The sequence below is a fragment of the Lutra lutra genome, chromosome 15 (genome assembly GCF_902655055.1).
Source record: "Lutra lutra chromosome 15, mLutLut1.2, whole genome shotgun sequence".
Lineage (NCBI taxonomy): Eukaryota > Metazoa > Chordata > Mammalia > Carnivora > Mustelidae > Lutra > Lutra lutra.
In genome coordinates this window covers 64,891,486-64,915,694 of record NC_062292.1, presented here as the reverse complement: position 1 = coordinate 64,915,694, position 24,209 = coordinate 64,891,486, and the positions used below count along the sequence as shown (strand labels likewise).

Sequence of the window (24,209 nt, the reverse complement as noted above, 5' to 3'; positions counted from 1 at the left end):
TGGCATCTGGAATGGGGGCGGAGGGCAGACTTGTGGGACTAAACACTTAACTTGTAGAACTTGATGTCATCTCCAGGTAGATGGTTTCAGAATTGAGTTGAATTATAGGACACCCAACTGGCGTTGGAAAATTCCTTTTTTGTTTGGACACCCACCCCCTACCAAAGCACACAATGGGATTGGGTGGAGAACCTTTTATTATCCCAAAAAGACTCTCTATAATCGTTAACCAATGTATCCCTATTTCTCCTTTCCTTCAGCTCCTAGTAACCTAATCTACTTTCTCTTTCTCTGACTTTGCTAATTCTAGATACCTCATATAAGTGGAATTATACCATATTTGCCCTTTAGTTTCTGTCTTATTTTAATAGCATAATGTTTTCAAGGTATATCCGTATTATAGGAAGTATCAGAATTTCACTCTGTTTTTTATGGCTAAATAATATTCCATTGTTTTTATATAACACGTTTTCTTTATTCATTCATCTATATGTGGACCCTGGAGTGTTTCCACCTTTTGCATATTGTGAATAATTTTACAACGAACATTGGAGCACATGTATCTGTTTGAGGCCCTGCTTTTGATTCCTTTGGATAGATACCTAGGATTGGAATTGCTGGGTCATATGAAATTCTGTGGTTAGCTTTTGGAGGATCCACTAAACCATTCTCCATTGTGGCTGCACCATTTTACATTTGCACCAGCAATGCATGAACATTCCAGTTTCTGTACATCTGTCATTTTTGGGGGGTTTTTTTGGATAACAAAAATTTGATAACAACATTTGTCGTTTTGTTTTTTTGATAATAGTCATCCTCATCGATGTTAAGTAGCATCTCATTGGTGGTTTTGATTTGCATTTCTTTAATGATTAGTGATGTTGAGCATCTTTTCATGTGCTTATGGGTCATTTGATTTTCTTCTTTGGAGAAATACCTATTCAAGTCCTTTGCCCTTTCTAAAATTTGTTTGGGTTTTATTGTGGTTGTTATTGAGTTGTAGGAGTTCTCTATAATTTCATTCAGTAATGTTTTATAATTTTCTGTGTTTAAGGTTTTTTGCCTCCTGGTTAATTTTATTCCTAAGTATTTAATTCTTTTTAATGTTATTGTAAATGGAATTGTTTTCACAAATCTGTTTGTATGGTTCATTGTTAGTGTATGAAAACAACTGTGTTTTGTGTGTTCATTTTGTATATGGTTATTTTGCTTAACTCATTTATTAGCTCTAATAGTTTTTTTAAAAAAAGATTTTGATTTTTTTATTTGACAGAGAGAGAGATCATAAGTAGGCAGAGAGGCAGGCAGAGAGAGAGGAGGAAACAGGCTCCCTCTGAGCAGAGAGCCTGATGCGGGGCTCGATCCCAGGATCCTGAGACCATGACCTGAGCTGAAGGCAGAGGCTTAACCCACTGAGCCACCCAGGCACCCCTAATAGTTTTTTATTAAGATTTTATTTATTTATTTGACAGACAGAGATCACAAGTAGGCAGAGAGGCAGACAGGGAGGGAGGAAGAAGGCTTTCTGCTCAGCAGGGCTTGATCCCAGGACCCTGGGATCATGACCTGAGTTGAAGGCAGAGGCTTTAACCCACTGAGCCACCCAGGCACGCTACACTGTGTTGTGTGTGTGTGTGTGATCTTTAGGATTTTCTATATATAAGATCATGTCATCTATTAACAGAGATCATTTCACTTCTTCTTTTCCAATTTGGATGCCTTTTATTTCTTTTTCTTGCCTAATTGCTCTGGCTAGAACTTCAAATACTATGTTGAATAGAAATGGTAAAAACCAACATCCTTGACTTCTTCCTTATCTTAGGGGGAAAGCTTTTAGTCTTTTACCTCTGAGTATAATATTAGCTGTGATTTTTTCATATATGGCCTATTATGGGGCTGAATTACCGGTGTGTGATTTATGGATACAATTAGTCATTTCAGTGGAAGCCAAGAATTGACATGGAGTTATCCAGGAATGACCTGGGGAGGACTCTCTTCTCTGAATGGCATAGACCTCTGTGAATTGCATGGGAGACTGGCAAGGCTTTGGGGGATTTTATACTAGCAGAAATGCTGTCAGCTTAGAATGAAGGAGACAGAGACAGGACTAGATGAAGGATGGCTACAGGATTTCTGGAATTCTACAGGACAGACCAATGAAGTTACCCAGCGACAAACATGTGTTATCCTTCCAGAAAAGAGAAAAAAGGCAGGGCTGATACTACCACTATGGGACCTAGGGCACAGCTCAGGGGTCAGGACTGCTTTCAGTTAAAGAGTGGTGGGACCGTTGGTGAAGGGGGAGAGGATGAACCTGGTTGTCCCAGAAGGCAGGGCCACCCAGGGGGACCAAAGAACAGAGCATAGAGCCAAAGAAGATTACTCCCATGTCTTAAAATCTAATAAAATCCACCCTGCTAGGTTTTAGACTTGCTTGGGACCCGTGACCCCTTTTCTTTTTCTTTTTTTTTGGGGGGGGGGTTACGTAGAAAAGCAATTTATTCCATTATAAGCACTTACACAGTTAGTCATGGAGAGTAACAGGCCTGCTGGTGAAACAGGTCACCCAAAATAGAGATGGTACCAAACTAGTGGTCAAGGACTAACTCCTAAAAAAAAAAAAAAAAAAAAAAAGCAACTCTTATCCAGGATTAATTTAATTTTAAAAACAAATGCAAGCTATCAATGCACTCTTCTCAACTCAACTGGACAGTCTACCTGTGGTATGACTGTCAGGTAAAAACATACATCTTTACAACTTGGTGGTCCCAAGTTTTTTAAAAAAACCATTTCACAGAAAGGAAAGAAATATGAAAACAGCTCAAGAAATACACTAACAAGCAAAAATATATGGGGAAAGAGGAACACATAGTTTTGACTTAACTGAAGAAACTGAGAGGAGACTGGTCTACATAGGGAAATGTGCATCCTGGAAAGTCAGGTGTGAAAACTTTAGAATAGGAATTTATATGACTTGAATCTCCCCCATTTCCTGAATAAAAACGACATCTTGTGGTATTTATACTTCATGGCTCAGACACCTACCTCACTTGGCTCTATCCTTCCTCACTTTAGCTTTTACTTAAAAGGAGTCTGTAAAACTTGGGGATATAGCCTAAGAAGAAAAATAACCACACCCAATATTCCCCTTTCTGTGGCTACTTTAGACCTTTGTTACTAGAAAATTCCTAAAGAAAATTTAAATATAAGTCTGTGGCTTTACTGAATCAAGTCCCCCAGTTAATATTTAGAAAACACCCTCTGTTTGGGCTAGTAACATCGTTGATGGTACCTATCATAGAGGGATAGCCAAACAAAGTCTGTGTCTCAAAACCAGTGTTAAATCAATCTCAGGGTTGAGAGGGAAAAAAAGGGGAGTCTAAAATCACAAGAAGTGCAGACATATCTAGGACCCTTGTCCTTCTGGATCCACGCTTCCTTCAGGATCTTCATCATTGTAAATGTTCTCTGCCATTTGCCACACTTGCATGATATTGTCTTCTGATACAGAACAAATCACCCAAGGTTCATTGGGATTCCAGGAGAAATCAGATATCTTGGCAGTGTGACCACCATGAATAAACAACAATTCTGGTGGCCCATCTTCTGCATCTTCCGGGGATTGTTCCTCTCCAATTTTACTTAAATCCCAAACATTCAGTCTGCGATCAGTACCACTGGAAGCCAAAATGGTCTCATTGTGAGGCGACCACTGAACCTGGAATATTTCATCCTTGTGTGATTCAAAGGAATGCAACTTAAGTTTCAGATTTCTCAGATCCCACAAGGCAACAGTCTTGTCGGCTGATCCTGTGGCCAGAATGAACTCACTGTAAGGATTGAAAGATAGGCAGTTCACTTCAGCAGTGTGAGCATCAACTGAGTGGCTTGGTTTGGAAGTATTGTTTGAACGAGTATCCCAGATCATAAGTTTTTGATCATCAGCAACTGACCCAAACAGAGACTCATGGAGCAGATGCCAGGAAACATCTTCTACTACTGCTGTATGCCCTGTAAAGATGGTCTTCGCATCCCCAACTTTTCCTTCCTTTGGAACAGCACTGATGTCCCAGAGGCAGATGGTGTGGTCGTCTGAAGCACTAAGTAAGTGCCCACTGAGATTTGGGTTCCAAGAAAGTCCATAGCCTTCCTTCTGATGTCCACGGAGACGCAAGTCTGGGTTGCACTCTCCAGAAGGGTCTGGTTTGGAAGGATGTTTTGTATAGTCAAAAACAAGAACATCACTGGATGGAGTCTTTGTTGCAATGATACAAGGGTTCTGGGGCATATAACATGCCCGGTTTACTTCTCCTTCATGGTTGATCTTGATTTCTATTTCAATTTTTCCACTAACTGAGCCAAAACCTCCAAATTCTCCTTTCTCACTGTCGTAGTGTGAAGCATCAAACTGAGCATCATCGTTAGGGAGCTGCACACTGGCTATCACAAGATGGTTCTGTTCATCGGACATGTGTGTTCCCAGAACAAGTCGATGAATGCTGAAGTCTTTCCCTTCTGGTCTGGTTACATCTGGAAGCCACTGCGCAGTTAGGCTAGGCCACTCCAGGGCATGGGTCATCACCAAATCATAAAGAAAAGGGGTGTTCTTCTTCCATATTTTGTACTCTTCGTTGATCACACGTTCTTCTACTGCGTCATCAAAGGCTGCTTCCTTGTCGGCCATGGCGGGCAGGCAAGCCGGGGGGATCCCGGGGTCGAGCGTTGCGGGAGGGGCGGGGAGGCTACGGGCCCCTTTTCTTTTTTTTATTGAGGTGTAATTGACATATAATTATATTAGCTTCAGTTATACAACATAATGACTCTGTATTTGTATATAATGGGAAATAATTGCTACAACAAGTCTAGTTATCATTGGTCATCATACACAGCTACAATTTTTTTCTTGTGTTGAGAACTTTTACGATTTATTCTTAGCAAGTTTCAAATATGCAATACAGTATTATTAACTACAGTTTCCATAAGTACATCCCCATGACTTCTTTATTTTATAACTGGAAGTTTTTATCTTTTGAGCTTCTCCTACTTCATGCTCTCCTCATGCCCCCACCCCATCCCCAACAACCACTAATTTGTTATCTATATCCTTGAGCTTGGGGGTTTTTTGGTTGTTATTGTCATAATTTAAATGTTTGTTATCGTCATAATTTGATTGTTTGTTGTGTTTTAGATTCCACATATAAGGGAAATCATAGCAACATGGTTGGTCCTTGAGGGCATTATGCTAAATGAAATAAGTTAGACAGAGAAAGACAAATTCCATGTGATTTCGCTTATGTATGGAACCTAAAAAAACAAAACAAAAAAATGTGACTCCTTTTTTCTCTTTCTCCCTTTGGAGTGGGCATGTCTATCCTTTACTTGTCTCACCATTATATTGGGGAAGCATATAGCTTGTCCAGTTTTACAGATTCACGGCTGGAGTTAAATTTTCCCTCAGGATAAATCATATCTTCAGATTCCCAAATACCTGATTTAGATGATATTTAAATGAGATTTTGGATTGAGAATTGATATCGGAATGGGTTAAGACTTTGAGGCTATTGGGATAGAGTAAACACATTTTACTTGTTAAAAGGACATGGATTTGGGGGATGCAGAAGGCAGAATGTTATAGGTTGAAATGTGTCTTTCCAAAATCCATATGTTGAAGTCCTAACCCCCAGTATAGCAGGATGTGACTATATTTGGAGATAAGGTATTTAAAGAGGTAACTAAGTTAAAATAAGGTCATATGGGTTGGCCCTAATTCAATAAGCTTGATGTCTTTATAAGAAGAAGAGATTAGAACACAGACATGCCCAGAGAGACAGTGTGACGACACAGTGAGAAGAAAGCAACCTACAAGCCAGAGAGCGAGGCCTCACAATAAACTGACCTTGCTGACATCTTAACTGCAGACTTGTAGCCTCCAGGATTGTGAGAAAATATATTTTTCTTGTTTAAACCACCCAGCCTGTTGTACATTGTTATGGAAGCCTTTGGCAAACTAATACATGGCTTTTATTATGTGAAAGAAATTTCCTTGTATTCCTATTCTGTTCACTGTTTTTAATCATGACAAAGGTGCTGAATTTGGTAAAAAAAAATTTTTTTGCATCAGTTGAGATGATCATATGGTTTTTTTTCACTCTTCATTCTACTAATCTGTTCTATTGCATTCATTGTTTTGTTTTGTTTTTAAATGTTGAACCATCTTTGCCTCCCAGGAGTAAATCCAAACTGGTCATGATATATAGTCATTTTAATGCACTGCTGAATTTGGTTTGCTGGTATTTTGTTGAGGATTTTTGCATTAGCATTCATGAGGGATATTACTCTGTAGTTTTATCAATGAGTGGTACTGGTGAAACACTGGAAAGTGGGAAGAAGGGAGAAATGTTCTTTTCATCTTGGCTTCTGTTAATGTCCCCAGCGGTAGCAACAATGGTGAGAAATGAAAGTAACTCCGGGGTTCTTGGTCTAGCAATGCAGTTCCAGCAGTCATTCCAGAAGTCTTGGCGGTGTGGTATTTGTGGGCTCTGGCTCCAATGGTGGCAGCCACAGTGGTGAGGCACCTTAGGCTCTCACATTCTTGTGGCTTTGGTTGGAATATGGACTCCCGGCATCCTGCAAGGGGCAGCACTAGTTTCCAAAGGCAAATTCCCCTAAGAGTGCTAACACCTTCCTAGACTTGGTGAGTCACTCATCCTCCCTGCTTCACTCCTCAAACCCTTCCATCACTTTGTGCATTCAATTCTTATGCTCAGATGAGTGTAATACCGAGGGATGGAGAGGAGAGAAGGCTTTCCAGGCAGCAAACACAGCATGGCAAAGGCATGGAGCGGGAAAGGATTTGGTGGGTTCTCGATCCCATGTACTTCTGTGTGACTGGAGCTGAGGGGGGAAGCAGGAGAAAGGCCTGGACAGTCTGATGGGTCAAATGGCTCAGAGCCTGGTCCCACGGAAAAAATTTTCAGTAGAAAAATAAAGTGATATGGTCAACATTTTGGAAAGATTGCTCTTTATGTGAGAACAGCCTGGGTCACGTGTGAAAAATAAATGACCTGGGAGAGTGGGCACCAGAAGGGAGGGTGGGAAGATTGAGGGGACATGGTTGAGTTGGACTTGACAAGACACAATGACTGCTTAGATGTGGGGGGTCTGGAGTCAAGAGTAAATTTTCTGCCTTGGGAAGCTGTGGGCTGGGGAAGCAGTGCAAACAGTGGTTCTGCTCCCCGCCCCCCGACTTGGGGGGCCAGCAGTGGAATCCTGGCTTCCATGTTAACTTGGACTAGTTGCTGAGCCTTTCTGTGGCTCAGTTTCTTCATTTGTAAAGTGGAGGAGGATTGCATCTACTTTGGGAGTGGGTGAATTTTAATGTTTCTCGCAGGATTTAAATGAATTAGAACATATAAAACCTTTGGGTAGGAAATGGCACATAATAAGCACTAATTAATGTTAGCGATTGTGAGTGTGGTGGGTCATCAGAACGTAAAGGTACACAGTAGTTTCTAAACTTTTAAATATTGTCGCACAACTCATAAATTCTTACCTCTTCTTTTGTTTCTGTTATTCTTCCGATATTAATAGTGGAAATTTGCACTGTTTTTCTCTCATCTTATAACAATTCACCAGCAGCACTGATGACCTGGCTCCCTTGTTTGCTGTGAAACCAGCTCTGCCCAAAATGCAGACAGTGAGCTCTACTCAAGATTCTTTCATGGGTGTTTCCAGTAGAAGAGTCGAGTCGTTATCCAGACAACAACGGAATTAATATATGAATACATCTGCTTGGAGCTGCCCTTGGTGTCTTTAAAGCATTATTACGTGTACAGAGTCATTCAGCAAATGCTTGTGGTCCACCTGTGAAGTGTCAAGCAAAGTGCCAGGTGTTGGGAGGCCAGAGCCAGATACAGGAAGGCTCAAGTGCATGGTCAGGTGCAAGTGTGTGGCTCTCGGTGACAAGAGGTCTGGAGTTCAAGTCCTGTCTTCCCCAGCTGTCTGAGTTTGCTAAGGTATTTACCCTCAGTCTTAACATAAGCTGGAAGAATTAATTTCTACTTTACAGTAGAGAGGGTTGTTGTGAGTTGTAAAAAGCTTCCAATATAGCAGTTGGTACACAAAGGAAGCCCTTAATTAACTCTTCCAGTCTCACCGCCCTCTGGAGCTCTCCATTTGCATTATTATTATTATTCAGACCAGCCCCTCCTCTCTCTGTCTGGCTGGGGAGCCGGTTCAGGGGAGGGTGGGAAGGTAAGGGAAATGACAGGAGGAACAAGCATTGGCGTGGGAGGACTGAGAGTTAAAAGTTCGGCACACAACACTAATTGAGCACAATATCTGATATCTTTGTGCTGCATGAACCTGGTACAGGTTTAGCATTAGATGAAGGTGTCAAGCCTGTAAGAGCAACTTGCAGGCATACTCTTATAGCGCTGCCTCACTTAATCCTACATCAACCCCACACAGTAGGAGCTATTATGGTCCCCATTTTACAGGTGGGAACACTGAGGCAGAGGAGGAGAGCCTAACTTGCCCGAGGTCACAGAACTAAGAAACCAGGATTCAGACCCAGGCACTCCAGCATCAGAGCCTACCTTTGGGATCACTCAGTACCCTTCTGCCTTCTGTCTCCTCCTCCAGACTTCATTTTATAGCCAATAGAGACTATCGCTAATGGTTCTTTTTTTTTTTTTAAGATTTTTTTTTAATTTATTTATTTGACAGAGAGAGATCACAAGTAGACAGAGAGGCAGGCAGAGAGAGAGAGAGAGAGAGAGAGAGAGAGAGGGAAGCAGGCTCCCTGCTGAGCAGAGAGCCCGATGCGGGACTCGATCTCAGGACCCTGAGATCATGACCTGAGCCGAAGGCAGCGGCTTAACCCACTGAACCACCCAGGCGCCCCTCGCTAATGGTTCTTGAGAAAATTACTCAAATCCAGAAAATTCAGGGAAAAGTCAAGTGGAAGAAAAGTAATGTATCTGGAAGGCAATATGACCTAGCCATTTCTTTTCTCCAGGTGGAACCTAAGAAATGCCTTAGGGGCGCCTGGGTGGCTCAGTGGGTTAAGTGCCTGCCTTCAGCTCAGGTCATAATCTAAGGGTCCTGGGATGGAGCCCCATGTAGGGCTTCCTGCTCAGCGGAGAGTCCGTTTCTCCCACACACCCCCACCCCAGCCCCCTCCTTGCGCGCTCTCTCTCTCTTTCTCTCACTCATTCTCAAATAATAAGATCTTAAAAAAAAGAAAAAAATCACCAGAACAATCAGGCTCCTTCCTTCCTTTGCCCGGTTTCCAGAGTGGCCCAGACAAGCTCCTCTCTTGTGGGCTGTGCAGTTTAGAGCGTTCCATAGCTTTTTAAAAAGCATCACATTTGAAATCAGCTTCACTTTCTTTTTCTGAGAGGCATTTGCTGCACGGATCCTCCCGTTCTCTGTTCCCTGTTCTCTGCGGAAAGCTCATGTGCACCCGCAGGTGCCGGGCTTGTGCTGCCTTACCGGCGCTTGCCACTAGAGGGCCCTGCCCCTGAGATTGCAATTTTAATGAACCTTCGGAAAAACTGGCCCATCTTGGTGTGGTCCATAAGATCACACCCATTTTGCAGAAGGAGAATCTGAGAACCAAGCCCTTAGGGGATGGGGTGAGTAGCTTATATCTTCATAAATCAGAAGACTAGGGAAGAAAGAAAGTGAGAGATGGGAGCTCGGTAGTCCCAAGTCCCAAAGGCCACATGAAGAATTCCTGGGCACTGGTTCCCTTCCAGGTTTGTTCTCCTGCAAGACCCAAGGAACACTTGCTTCTGATTCTATTCCTTCTCCCCCATTTGCCATCGGGGCTGTAGGGAACTAGCAATCTGACTGGGTAAGCGCACCAGGAAGGAGTGGCAGGCTAGAGAAGGACCATGTTCAGGAGTGGTCCCTCAGCTCACACAAAGGTGAGGAGCCATGCCTTTAAGGGGAAACCCAGCCTGTTCAGTGTCCCTTTGGAGCTTTTCCATCCTTATGATGTGTCTCTTTGTTTCCTCCCTCATGTTCCTTCCTGGGTGACTGCCTTTCACTCACAGCTGGTTCATTGCTTCCGGCGATGTCTCCACTGGTCTAACTCTGAAAGTCTTTTCCCTCCAAAGTGTCCTTACGCTGATGTCTGACATTGAAGGCTTGCCGTAACGGGATTCCGCTATGCTTCTGTCTATCAGCGCTTGAAACATAGACCTTCTGTTTGAGCTGGCTGGTCATTTTCAATTCTATTCAAAGAATTTATTGCTCACAAGCCTGGTGCAGGGCACAACGTTGGCTGGTGGTGGGTGCACAGGGGAACAAAATTCTCATCATTCAGGGTCAGTCTCGATGGGTTTGAAGTCATGGACCTTGCCCTTCAGTATGCACAGTGTGGAGGGATGCAAATAGCGTCTATACTGTGAGGCAGAGGGAAATGAGTTGCAGTGATATAAGGACAAAGGGGGGGAAAGGAGGGCAAAAAAAGCCATAATTAATTTGACCCATGAGACCCGTGATGCTTCACAGAGGAGGTGACATTTGAGCTGAGCATTGATGTGTGTGCAAAGGGCTGGGGCTGGGGGCACACACCGAAACAGAGGCGCTCTGCCGTCATAGACAAGGGACGGTGAGCGTGGTCCGTGCATCTGGGCAGTGCCCAGAGCACATCACACAGATCCAGCCTCCGCTTCTTTCTTGGGCTTTCCTCAGTGGGATGCCACCTGGATTTCATTCTTGGCCAAATCCTACTCTTCCTCCAGAGGCCAGTTTCAACCCGCCTCCAACCCTCCGAGACCCACCTCCTTCGGGAAGCCTTCCCTGATTTTGCTAGCTCCCGCCACTCCCTGAAACGTGTAATTCAGCATTTAACACGAGTGCCCATGCTTGCCTTGCACAGAGCAGCTAGACCAGAGCGGACATTTTGCTCATCTGATACTTTGGGGGGTCTTGCAGCCCCCAACATAGGGCTAATGGTGTTCAGGGCTAGACGGTGCTATGGACCCATTCACTGGGACTAACACCTCCCTTCTGCCTACATGCAGCTCATTTCTGCTGCCCAGCCTGGGATCGTTGATGGGGATTTGGGATTTAGCTGGCCGTGGGTGCTCACATGTACGGGAAATGTTCTTCATATGATCACTTGAAAGTTCTGCTCAGCCGCGGGCGATTCCTCCTCAGCGCTGGTAGGAGGGGCACAGACATCTAACCAGAGCGTGAAGTCCATGATTCTCTATGAGAATCTTATGAGGCCTCTGAAGTAGAGCCTGAAGAAAAATGCCCCAGCTGTCTAGTCCCTACGGAAAGAGCATTTTCCAACGCTCCATTTGGAGAGTGTGTCTGCACAGCTGAGAGCCACACCACCAATGGCTTCCCATGTGACCCTATCATGCACGGGTGGGCCGGTCCAGCCAGCTGTCCCCTGCACAAAAGTTCCTGGGCAAAGGGGCACAGAGAGGCTGAAATGCAGCCCACACTCTATTTGTCGAGCCATGTGCTTGGGAGGGGCTGCTTCTGCCTCAGGGAAAGGTGCTTTTGTCTCATTTGTCGCTGGGGCTGTGTAGAATTTGGAGGGTCTGCATCAGGGCTCCTTGCAGACACCGAGTGTGATAAGAGCATCTCAGGTGGTGTGCCACCATGGAGCACAGGTGTGCAAAGTATTAATCCTTCTTACATAGGGGGTTGCTGGGAAGGGTCATCACCTCCAATCACAAAAAGTCACCTATCGGGTGTGATGGCTTCAGTCTCCATGTAAGACATGCGCAGAGAAAAGTCTGGGTCCGGGGCATCTGCTGGGCTATCAATGGTGGCTGAAGCTCTGTCCACAGGGAGAAGGCTGCCCAGGAGCCTAGACCACATTGTCATAGGCTGAAATCCCAGGAGGTTTGCCGTCCTGAGTGCTGGTTTTCCCCATCTGTGCACAAGAGGCAGTTGGGGCGGCAGGTTAATTGAGAGACGCTGCATGGGAAGCCCGGTCCGGGCGGTACCAGGACAGAGAGACGGCCCGGGGAGATGCTCCGGTCGCCCACTTGCAAGCGCTTGGGTAATCAGCAGTGGAGCCCAGGAGAAAAGCAGCAGGAGGGAATGGGGGTATTTGCATTGATTTGATGACAGGCTTGGGCAACACCAGGCTCAATCTACCCGCCTTCCTTGCTCCTGGCTGAGCCTCAGCTCCTTCTGAACCCCCACAAGTGCTCCCCACATACTAGGGAGCTGCCTCCACCCGTGTCCTGTGCTCTAGTTATGCGGACAGACCTAGAGCCCTCCCCACACCCCACTCCCAAGTAAAGTGGACCCGACAGGACAGGGAAAAAATTCTTCTCAAATCACCTAATGAGCAATCAATAATTGCTATCCACCTTGTCTAGAGGATGTGCTTTGAGATGCCACAACCTGAGCCGCCCTGGTGAATCCCTCCAGTAGAGTCCTTGCCAATGTCTCCTCCTGTGTCCTTCCCCGACCTGCAGATCCCGGCTCACACATGCAGCCCTGCCCCTCCCTTCTTCCTTCCCCTTCCCCTGTCCTTTGTCCCTCCGTTGTCCCTCTGTCTCCTTCTCCCTCCTTCCCTCTCCTGAGCACTGAGGGAGCGAAGGCCCTTCTGTCTTGTGCTCCAGGACATTGGCTTAGCCCCACACCCCAACCACCCGAGCACAAGTTCTCTTGCAAGCCTCCTGCTTCTGCAGCTCACAGATGCCCTCTATACCCAACCAGCTCTTAATTCTCATTCCCCACCCATCCGCGGCCCATTTCCTAATGTCCCCTCCCACTCTTCCTCTGTTCTCTCGACTTTCCCTTCCCCCGACCCCCAGGTTCCTGTTTATCTTTCATGATGATTTTGCTCAGCTATTACCCAGGAACACTGACAAAACATTCGATTCCCCAAGACACCCCAAAGCTGTCCTTTCGACTGCAGCAGAAATGAGGATCCTCACAGACAGTGAGCGATGCCCCAAATGGAAAGTCTCACCTGCCCTCTATGCATAGCCCAGAGCAGGACATTGAGGCACAGGGCACTGTGCATGTCGCTGCTCCATTTCAAATTGTGGTGCAGGTTGCACACTGTGCAAGTCAGCTGGCGGAGGAAGTGGGAACTGAAATTCAGCTGTGTTCTACTTCCCCGGGCTGGGCACCTGGTGTGGGCCTGTGTCTGTCCAGAGGGGGGCACCTGGTTGTCTAATTTTATTCTGTGAGCCCGCATGGCCCCAGCTGCTTGAGAGGCTAGAGTTGGAACCCCGCAGCTCAGAGGTCCGGGGGCTCCTGCATTTAGAGGCAGACTCAACACCCCAAGTGAGCCAGCTTTTGGATGGCCACAGACCTGGAGCTGGGTTCTGTGCGGGGTGGGACACTGTGGGCCAAGGCCCCAGCAGTTAGTCCTGAGAGGGACAGAGGGAAGCACCAAGCGAACCAGCTGGCCCCTGCTCGGACGGACAGGGCACAGCAGAATGGCTGGAACAGACAGGCTGGGATAAAAAATCACAAGGATTTACCTTATCCATCTGCAATGTGGCGTAAACCCTGTTCGCTGGGTCCTCCTTGTCAGGGAGCTCCTGTAAAACACCCATCTTCCCCTCAGTGAGGGGCCCAGGCAAAACCTCGTGAGGCCCCCTTCCCGCCTCCGCCTGGCCTGCTGCTCCCTGATCCCACTCCCACCAGGTCACCCCCTCTCCCCGCCTCCGCTCTGGTTCCATCCAGCCTCAAGAAGGCCAGGGCAGGGTGTGGGGCGGGAGGAGTGGGTAGCAGTTGGGTAAAACCCTCAGGAGCCAAGAGGAGGGGTTTGCGTGGTTCACACTGGGTCTTGCCCACTGAAGATTTTGGCTCTGGACACCTAGTCGCCCATCAGCACAAGCTCAGTGCTGGCTGGACCAGGCGGACGTCCGTTGCCCTTCCACTCCTGTCGACTTCGGGGGAGCAGGCCAGGGCCTGGGAGCACAGAGGAAAGTGGTTCAGGGTGGAGATGAGGGCAGGACAGGCAGGTGAAGGGCAGGTGGGAGGAGGGGGGTGTCGCCGCCAGACCAGGAAGTTCAAGGGAACCTCTCTTGGGGCTCCTGGGTGGCTCAGTCATTAAGCGTCCACCTTCGGCTCAGGCTATGATCTCAGGGTCCTGGGATCAAGCCCCACATCGGGCTCCCTCCTCAGTGGGGAGCTTCTCCCTCTGCCTCTCCACTCTGTTGGTGCTCTCTCTCAAATAAACTAAATCTTAAAAAAGGAGGGGAATCTCTCTCAGTTCTGTGCTCTTAAAGGCCCCTTAGCCTCCTATTCCCATGTTGGTGGCCACCTAGCAGCCCTCACCTCACACCTAAACAGCCCCCTTGCTGTTTGTCCCTTGTGGAGGGCACCCCACTCCTACCTAGTCAGGCCTCTCACGTCACCCAGAACCAGACCCCCGTGTGGAAGCTGACGGCCTCCACCCCTGAAGGTTGCTGTGCAGTGACGACTGGCCATGTTCCTGTCCCCACGGGGGGACTCACGGCATCATTTCCTTGACATGACGATGCTTGGTTGGACCCTCTAGATCCCTGGCCTGCTGCCCCCGACTCCCTTCCCCTGGGGGTGGTGTGAGGACCCGTGAGTGGCATTAGCTCACCTTAGACAGGGGGATTTCATCATAGATTCTGCCCTCTGCTGGGGGGGCAGCTCTGGTCACCATGACGTAGGTGTATATTGTTTTCTTCGAGGTGGCATCTGCATCCCAAAGAAACATAGAAACACAGCGTGTGAGAGGCGGATGGGTTTTAGAGATGACTTCTTCTGAGGTTCTTTTTTTAAGGTAAAGAAACGAAGCCCTAAAAGGTCAGAGGGCTAACATCGCCTTGAGATGGATGCTCGGGTCCTGGGACGGCCTCTCCCTCTTGTCGGGACTTCGCAAGGTGTGGGAGGCACCGGCTCAGGCCTGGCTCACCCAGGGCTCTACTCCAGAATCCACAGGAGGCTGATGAGGTTCCCCAAGCCCGGGCGGGCAGTCAGAGGCAGCCCCTCCCCGCAGGGTCTCGCATGGCATCTCTGGCACATGGTGCTGACTGCCTCCCCTGGGCTCATTGTCTTCTTATGTGAGGGTCTTGGTTTTTCCGTGAGGTTGATTCACTCTAGTTACACATTGTGTCGGACTCCTTTGCCCCGTACCTTCCTGTGACTATCTCCAGGGAGAAGAACAGAGCAGATACTCTACAGACATTCGTTGTCTGCTCGATTGAGCCACATGGTAAAACACTGATGAGAGGCTTCCTCTGTGCACCAGGCTCCACGGGAGGCAAAGACCACAGAGACAAGTCCCTACTCTTAGGAATTTCTGGGCTGACAATAGCCAAACTATGGAAAGAACCTAGATGTCCATCAACAGATGAATGGTAAAGAAGATGTGGTACACACACACACACACACACACACACACACACAGTGGAATATTATGCAGCCATTAAAAAACCTGAAATCTTGCCATTTGCAACAACGTGGAAGGAACTAGAGGGTATTAGGCTAAGCAAAATAAGTCAATCAGAGAAAGACAATTATCATATGATCTCTCTGATATGAGGAATTTGAGAGCAGAGCAGGGGGTCTTGGGGGGTAGGGAAGGAAAAAATGAAACAAGAAGGGACCAGGGAGGGAGACAAACCATAAGAGACTCTTAATCTCAGGAAACAAACTGAGGCTCACTGGGGGTGGGGGAGCAGGGATAGGGTGGCTGGGTGATGGACATTGGGGAGGGTATGTGCTATGGTGAGTGCTGTGAAATGTGTAAGCCTGATGATTCACAGACCTGTACCCCTGGGGCAAATACTACATTATATGTTAAAAAAATAATAATTCCTGGGCTGAGGCAGCTGGGTGGCTCAGTCGGTTAAGCATCTGTCTTCGACTCAGGTCATGATCCCAGGTGTCCCGGGATCAAGTCCTGCATCGGGCTCCCTGCTCAGCAGGAAGTCTGCTTCTCCCTCTCCCACTCCCCCTGCTTGTATTCCCTCCCTGTTATCTCTCTCTGTGTGTCAAATAAATAGATAAAATCTTAAAAAAAAAAAAAGAATTCCTGGGCTGGTAAAGGCATCCGTCCCAGTGTGCCCCTCTTTCTGCTCCCAACATGCAACATTTTAGGGCAAAGTCAAAAAGAGCTGTTTCAGGGCACCAACACATCCACAAATAGCAGCGAGCTGAGTGGCACACAGAGGTAAGTCCTGTCCCAGACCCTCCCTCCGACTCGCCAAGAGAGTCAGCCCGGGCACTCTCTGTCATCTCATTGGTAGATGAAAAAAGTAGCCCTTCTTCCTTACCAAGAGACCGTGAGGGATTGGAGACAGATGTCTCTTGGAGGAACCCTGAAGATACCTATGGCCTGAGTCAGGTTACGGGACTTCTCTCCATCACTCCCATTTGAGTTAAATTCTCTGCCCCGGAAAGCCTCCTTCCGTGCCAAGGCTGGATGGTCAGTTGTACGCATCGTGCTCGATATTTACTGAGTTCTTACTATGCACCGGGCTCCAGGCCAAGTACGTAATGTGGGTAATTCCATTTAATCCCGTTAATAAGTATGTATGTCTGTTTTACCACCGAGAAAACTGAGGCTTATGCTGACAGATCACTAATAGCTGATAAACAGTCAAGCTGGGACCTTCGGCCCAGACCGCCTACGAAACAGAAGCTGAGTCTTAACCCATCTGCTCTGAGCTCATCGCTCTCAGTTGTCATCCGTGGAAACTCATGGTTGAGAACTTACCAGAGTTCTTACTGAAGGGCTTCAAGAAGGAACCTGAGGAATCAGACCCAAAGGAGAGTCAGGAACATGGAAAGAGAGGTGGAGCTCTCTACACCCAGGTTTGTTACTGTGATTGGGGGGAGGATTTGGGGAAGATTTGGGGAGATGATGGGGGTAGGAGGAATAGAAGGGCATAATGATCCTCGGTGGGGAGGGCCCAAGATTAGGTTTTCTGCATTGCAAATAGCACAATTACAGAAGGATCCAGAGGGATCCAGAGGGATCTAGTGACGTTCATGGAATGAAAAGTTAGTACATGTCTGTCAGGGACTCTCCAAAGTCAAAATATGGTAGAATTGGAAGTGACTCAGGATACCCTATAGTTCGAATCTCATTCTACATGTGAGAGCACTGAGCCAGAGAAGGAAAGATACAGTCCAGTGAAGCCCAGCTCCTCCGTGGCAGTAGTGAACTCACACCCAGATTCTGGGCCCACCAGATACTGATGACAGCAGGAGCGGATTCCAGAGCCCACTCAGAGCACTGGCATCCAGGGGTCAGCACTCCGGAGAGGGTGAGGGAGTGTGGATTGGAGGAAGGCAGATTCCCCGGAACAAGGCACCTCTCTACCCCACCTTGGATAGATGACTCCTGTCCTGGGAAAAGGAAGGTGTATTTCCACATTTTACCTTCTGGAGAAATCCTACCTTCTCCTCGTTTGCGCAAAAGGAACAAAAGCACCAAAGTCACGATGAGTATAGACAGAAAGAGCCCGGCCAGCCCGCTCAGCAGCCTGGTGTGGCGAGAACGGAGGCCTGTTGCAGTGTCTGGAAACAGAAGAGACAGTGAGACTTGGCCACACTCAGGGACACTGTCAAAAGGGGTGCCCGCTGGGGGAGTGCCACAGCTCCAAGGGAAAATGGACTTTCTGGTATTCAAAGTCAGCATTAGAAACAGTCAGAGGGCCAAGCAGGGGCTGCTTCAGAACACCGCAAACACCCGGCCCATCTCAGACAGCTCTGGCCTCTTTTCCAGGCCCTTCTGGGAGGAGATGCCCCTGGGGACCAGCCTGGCCTAAGGGAAGGACACCCCCCGGGGAAACAAGGCCCAGTTTAGGCCGCTCTTCCGAGTGGGTCTTGGAGACTACAGGGGAGCCGGACGGCGCCGGTCACCTGCACAGAGCTGCTGGGCAGAGATGGAGTCCGAGCTGTTGCTGATGGGGTTCTGGGCTGTGCACGTGTAAGTCAGCTCCTGGCTGTCGGGGGTCCGGGAGATCCGAATTACATTCCCCTTCTCCCCCAGAGGACTCCAACTGTATGTGACGTTCTCTTCTTCTTTCTCCACGGAGCACGTCAAGGTGACATAGCAGGTGCTGTTCATAGACGTCATTAAACTCTGTGTGATTTGTGGCTTCCCAAGCCGACCTAGGACAGAGAGGCACAGGTGTCCGGGCTGAGCGGGAGCTAACCTCTCTCAGGAGAGCCAGCTGTTGGGTTCTCAGAAACTCTTTCAAGAGGGTTGTTAAGTGCAACCATCATGAAAAATGAAATGATAACAACTTACAATAAAATAAATCACATTTTGAAAAGCTAATATGTACTCAAAATTCACCGCTTTCTATTTTTTTGGCCGATTTGCTGTTACCTACGCTCTAAAAGTTATTTACATCTCTCAGATCTGTCTTGTGTAATGATATACAAAGTCTTCCCAGTTCTGCAAGCTTTAAAACACATTGGGAGTCTTTACACCACAGAAATGGACAAATCAGGGGGTGCTTGGGCGGTCCTGTCAGTTAAGCGTCCGACTCTTGATTTCAGCTCAGTTCCTGATCTCAGGGTCATGAGATTGAGCCTCACACGGGGCTCCGCACTGGGCATGGAGCCCGCTTGGGATTCCCTCCTTCTCCCTCTGTCCCCCTTTACCCTCCCCTCAAATAAAAGAAATTGGCAAATGCTCAGACTTGGGCTGGGTTGACTGGTCTACAGATTGTCACTCTAGACTGAAGAAAACAAGAAGAAACATTAAAGATGAAGAAACATTAAGAACTTAAAGATGGTTAAAGTCAATTAAACTTCAGTCTGCCTCCTGTCTGCAGCCATTACATTGGGAACAGCACCAAAGAATCTAGGAAATATTCTTCCAGTGTTTGAAAACCATTATCCGATTCAGCAAAGCAGTCTCTTGCACTGATGTGCAAGGTCAGGTCTGAAGTATGTGTTTGTTGGGTTACTTTTTCCTTATTAGCCCAGTTCACAAAACTATCAGCCAGTATCTCCGTTGGCTTCTTCTTCGACACCTGAAGGCTGAGAAGGATAAACGTTCAGCAAAATTCAATGAAAACGTTCTGTGCATATGGCTAGCTCTATGGGATACACAATAAAGACCGGTGTATATTTACTACCATTTATGAAATCATGTGCCGCACGCCCTTTGGGTCACCCAGGTCATCAAGAACCAGTGTACCACTGCATGAAAGTCTCTACAAAAAATGTTTTGGCTGTGTTTTCTGATGTGTTTTCATGGAGTTGTTCTGTGTTGTTCTAAAGCGCCACAGTAAAAAGTTAAAATCCCTTCAAAAGTTCATTTCAAAAGATGTTTTTACAAAAGCAATCAAAAGGTTAACTGTCCAAGTGGTAGGCTGGTAAGGGGTTACGGAAGAGCAATTATATTTAGGTTGAAGTAAGAGCTATCTGGGGCTGGCAGAAGGAAAGGGAAGTTCTTCCCTTTACTGGCAGATAAGAAAGTGCCCACGTTCCGAGTTGGTAAATTTAGATAATTCTTGGCCAGACTGCTGTGCTGGGCTTTGTTCCCTCTATCCTAGCCACGTGGGGAGGGTTCAGAAGGAGGGGGCATGTGGCTTTCTGGTTCATGTAGTATTTTTAAAGTTGTCTGTGCCTGCAAGGAAGTAGAATATGGTAAGGAAGAATCTATAAATGTTTTTCATTCCAACTGCACCAGAAACCCTGGTCCTGTGAGTCTCTTAGAGGGATCTACTCCAGACCAGAATTAGTGGTGACTTGCGAAAAAACTCTCAAAGAAGTTTGGAGTGACCTTGATGTGCTACGACGGTGATCAATACAGACATCTATAGCAAAAAATCAGCCAAAGTGTGTGTGTGTGCGTGCGCGCATGCAGCGTGCTTTTCTTTAGAAACTGGACTTACAGGAATATTCAAGTGTCTGCTTGATATTTACTTAGTTTTAGAGAAACTCTTTTGCTGAGTGTCGAGGTGGGGGATAGTGGTAAAGATAAGATCCCATCTCATTCTTCTCAGCAGGAACAGAGATGTTACCTGCATCAGGCTGCTGGACAGAGAAGGTCAGGGCTGTGGCTGAGAGTGGGGAAGCCACTGGAGACCTGGGTCCGACCAGGCTCTGCTGCTCTCCAGAAAGGGGATGCACGCAGCCTCAGCTCCATCCCTTAAACACTGATAGAATTTTCTCCTGCTAGGGTTGTTTGTTGTGAGGACTAAATGAGCTATTGTGTTTAAAGAGCACCTAATACCCGTCTCTGTCCATCTGCCTATCATCTGTCTAGACATATTAATTATCTATGGGAAAGACAAAACAAGCCAGCAATAGGGACTGCCTCTGAGAAGGGAGAGTTGCAATGCACTGTGTATTGTCTTTGACTCTGTGCATGTGTTGCCTAAATGTATGTGATCTCTACATATTTTTTAAAATTAGGTGGTAAAATGGCAGACACACAGAGTTCAATAAGTGTCAGTTCCTGTCTCATTATCTTCTCCACTAACTCCCCCAAAGGTACAGATTGTGTTAGGTGGGCAATCTGGCTTTCTCTGAGACTTTCTGGTGGTCTGCTCTACCTGCAAATAGTATAACACCTCCCAGAGACTGAGTGGGTAAATCTGAACATACAAGAGATGAAAGCAGGGGCGCCTGTGTGGCTCGGTTGGCGAAGCATCCCACTCTTGATTCCGGCTTGGGTCATGATGTTGGAGTCCTAGGATTGAGCCCCATGTTGGAGCTCTGTGCTCAGCAGGAAGTCAGCAGGAAGTCTGCTTCTCTCTCTCTCTCTCTTCCTCTCTTTCTGCCCCTTCCCCCGCTCACATGCACTCTCTCTAAAATAAATAAATAAATCTTTTAAAAAATGGTTAAAGTGTTTAATGTTGTGTTACATATATTTTTATCACAATAAAAATTTTTAAACAAATAAAAGAAAAAATGAATTTGCCACGTGTTTTCCTTCTTGGGCATTTATCTTGGAGAAGCAAAAAGTCATTTCATGCAGAAACTTGTACATGAATGTGCACAGCAGCTTTATTTGTAATACCCCCCAAGCTGGAACTAACTAAAATATCCCCTCATCGGTGAATGGTTAAACAGACTGGTCCGTCTACACCATGGAATACTATCCAGACATAAAAAGATAAAAACTACTGATACTTGCAATGATTAGGAAGACTCTGAAATTATGCTGCATGAGAAGAGCCAGTCTCAAAAGCATATGCGTACTGCATGAGTCCATGTATGTGACATGTGTGAAATAACGTAATGATGGGTGTGAAGAATGGAGTAAGGTCTTCCAGGAGCTGGGGAGGGAGCAAGTGGCTCTGAATGGCTGAGGGACTCTTGCTGCAGTGGTGTTGTGGTTCAGGACCTTGATTGTGGTCATGACACACGAGGGCCCACAGGTGAGTAAACTCTGCAAGCTACACGTACACTGACACATAGAGGAGAGCCCGTATAACTGCTGATGTCTGAATCAGCTTCCTAGGGATGCCTGTGCCGGCTTCCTGGAGTTGATACTGTCCTATAGTTACATGAGATGCCACCACTGGGGGGACTGGAGAATGTGCACACAGAACCTTTTCTTCTTTTTTTTTTTTTTTAAAGATCTTATTTATGTATGAGAGAGAGAGACAGAGAGAGAGCATGAGCAGGGTGAGGGGGAGAGAGAGGGAGAAGCAGATTCCCCACTAAGCAAGGAGCTCGACATGGGGGTCTATCCCAGGACTCCAGGATCCTGACCTGAGCCCAAGGCAGACGTTTAACTGACTGAGCCACCCAGACGCCCCTCCCTGCCTGACTCTTTACACCTCTCTATGCATCTACACTTATTTTAAAATAAAAAGTTTTTGTTTTTTTTTTAAAGAAGTGCTTTCCATACACTATCTTACTTGATCCTCTCAGTGACCAAGGGAAGTGATTGATTATTCACATTTTATAGAAAAGAAAAACCAGACGCATGGAACAACCTGCTGCTTGAAGATTACATGGCTAAAAGCAAGCAAAATCACAAGCTCTTCGTTAGTATTGATGTGTTTACGTATGGATTTACAGGTACAGAAAGAATTAGGGACGTCAACAAAGAAATAAAGGCATTCTGTAGATAGCGAAGTTGCAAAACAAAGCAAGCCCTTTATCCTCACGCTACTTACGGAAGACCTGAAGGTTGAAGCGCCTGGTGGTGGTGGCGACCACCCCTTCAACGGTCTTTGTATTTATGTCGGCTTTGTAGATGCCAGAATCTTCCATCCTCAGATTACTGATCTCCAGGTTGTAGTTCTGACAGGAGACATTTATTCGGTCATTATAATTTTGGTGGGTCACAGTAACTTTGGGTGCTGCTCCTGCATCTCCTGGCGTTATGAAAGCAACAGATGTCTCAGAGTTCCAAACGATGTTGACAACTTGCTGTGATTTTTTGATATTTAAGGGGAAAGTGACCAACTCCCCCAGTATCCCAATCAACGTGATGACATCTGTGTCACTTCCGTCTGCTTCCAGACCTGGAGACATAAATAGAAAACCAATGCCATTTCCCTGTTGCACTTTTTAGAGTCTCCTGTCTCCCAGGCTTGAGTCTCCCTGAAGACCTGCCCAGATGCAGCTCATCCAACCTCTGGAGGGGTTTTTTGTTTTTCTTTTGTATTTTTGTGGGGTTTTTCTGTTTGTTTGTTTTTTAGGTTTTGTTTCGTTTCGTTTCGTTTTTTGTTTTTGGTATTCTACTCTACATATAATATGTTATGATGGCTAAATTTTCTAAGGGATTCTCATTAAAAAAACACGAAATTTCCAGTGAATTTCAAGGGGTCTATTTCATTAAAAATATTTATCTGGACTTATAGACTGAAGGGTCTACGAGATTGGAGGGACAAAGACCATACACCTCCAGAAGGTTTGAGAATTAAGTGTCTTTCTTTCCCAAGATCATATTGCCAAGTGACGGAAGAGCTGGGACAAGAGCCTGGCTGCTGTGGTCTTTGCAAAAAGAAAGCTACATTTATACCTTTATTTCCGGAAGATACAGGCCTATAGTGCTTTGGAGGTTCTCGAGTAAGTATTTCCCAAGTTGGTGATTTGGAGAGGTCTTTTTTGTTCCCTACTCTATCTCCAGCCTCTAGACTAGTCCATGACATGTAGTGATGGTTTAATAAATATTTGTGGAATGAATTAATAAATGGAATTCACTTACGTGTTGCCTAGAATCTCTTGGAACAGCTTCTGATGTAAGCAAAATTCATTTATTCATTCGTACATTTATGAATGAATGCATGAATTTTTTTCAAGGTCAGCTTTGTCCCCAGATACTACAGCAGGTAATTATTAATCAAATTTCTAATACAAATGTTTACTGAACATCTACTCTTTTAAGTGCAACGCAAGGAGCTGTGGGATACAGAGGTGAGTGAAAATTGATACAACTTTCCTGCTCTTTGGAACTTCACAATTAAAGGAAGAAATCAATAGTGATCAGATCATCACAGATGTACAGATACGATATATATAGTTGACTCTTGAACAACACAGACTTGAACTGTGTGGGTCCACTTATATATGAAATTTTCCTGTAAATACAATGCAATACTGTCAATGTGTTTTCTCTTCTTTATGATTTTCTTAATAACATTTTCTTTTCTCTAGTTTACTTTATTGTAAGAATAAGATCTGTAACACAATAAAGCATACAAAATATGTGTTAACTGACTATTATCAGTAAGGCTTCTGGTCCAGAGTAGGCTGTAAGTGAAGTTTTAGGGGAGCCTGAAGTTATACATAGATTTTCAAGTGCATGAGGGGTCAGTATCCTCAACCCCTGCATCGTTCAAGGTCAAATGTGTAAGTATTATGGTGTTTTGAGAGACAATAGCAAGGAGACTTGACCTGTTACTTTCTAGTAAAAGCTGAAGGATGAATGCTTTTAAAATCCAATGTGGGGGGAATGAGAAGTTTATTTTTCTCTCTTCTCCTCTTTCACCTTATAAAGATAAACTGACTTGATACCTAGTTTGTAAAATGAAAGGCAATATAATTATAAAATGGCCGCCCTTGCCCTCCAGCCCAGTAGCTCCTGAATGAGACTAGAGATTGCTAATAAAAATCTCTTTCCTTTCAGACCAACCAAGATTTTGCCTTAGGAGGACCATCCCAGGTCATGCATGATGACTTAGTTGGGGTGGGTTAAGTACAGAAGAAGATGTAACAGGGTTCCTGGGGGAGGGAGAGACTAAGGACCTGTGTCTACAAACATTTATTAGGTGCTAACTATGTGCCATATGCTATGCTAGAGA

General features: G+C 46.1%; 2 protein-coding genes across 4 annotated transcripts in view; both read right to left on the bottom strand.

Moving 5' to 3' along the window:
- Positions 1 to 2,481: 2,481 nt before the first annotated feature.
- Positions 2,482 to 4,772, bottom strand: LOC125085984 (histone-binding protein RBBP4-like). The gene has a single exon (XM_047704980.1). It carries the CDS (start codon positions 4,682 to 4,684, stop codon positions 3,407 to 3,409), a length of 1,278 nt encoding a protein of 425 aa, XP_047560936.1. The 5' UTR covers positions 4,685 to 4,772; the 3' UTR covers positions 2,482 to 3,406.
- Positions 4,773 to 6,182: 1,410 nt separating this feature from the next.
- The window catches only part of CD84 (CD84 molecule), a 29,997-nt gene continuing 11,970 nt past the window's right edge, over positions 6,183 to 24,209 (bottom strand). The window contains exons 2-8 of one of the 3 annotated variants that reach the window (XM_047704982.1): positions 22,077 to 22,427; positions 17,848 to 18,099; positions 17,383 to 17,502; positions 16,697 to 16,729; positions 14,576 to 14,673; positions 13,479 to 13,538; positions 6,183 to 6,627 (exon numbers count right to left, since the gene is read on the bottom strand). In XM_047704982.1, coding sequence (XP_047560938.1) covers positions 6,577 to 6,627; positions 13,479 to 13,538; positions 14,576 to 14,673; positions 16,697 to 16,729; positions 17,383 to 17,502; positions 17,848 to 18,099; positions 22,077 to 22,427 — 965 coding nt within the window. In that variant the 3' untranslated portion in view covers positions 6,183 to 6,576. Of the gene's footprint in view, positions 6,628 to 9,204; positions 11,906 to 13,478; positions 13,539 to 14,575; positions 14,674 to 16,696; positions 16,730 to 17,382; positions 17,503 to 17,847; positions 18,100 to 22,076; positions 22,428 to 24,209 lie in introns of those variants that run through there. The other 2 variants (XM_047704981.1, XM_047704983.1) reach the window with 2 other exon arrangements.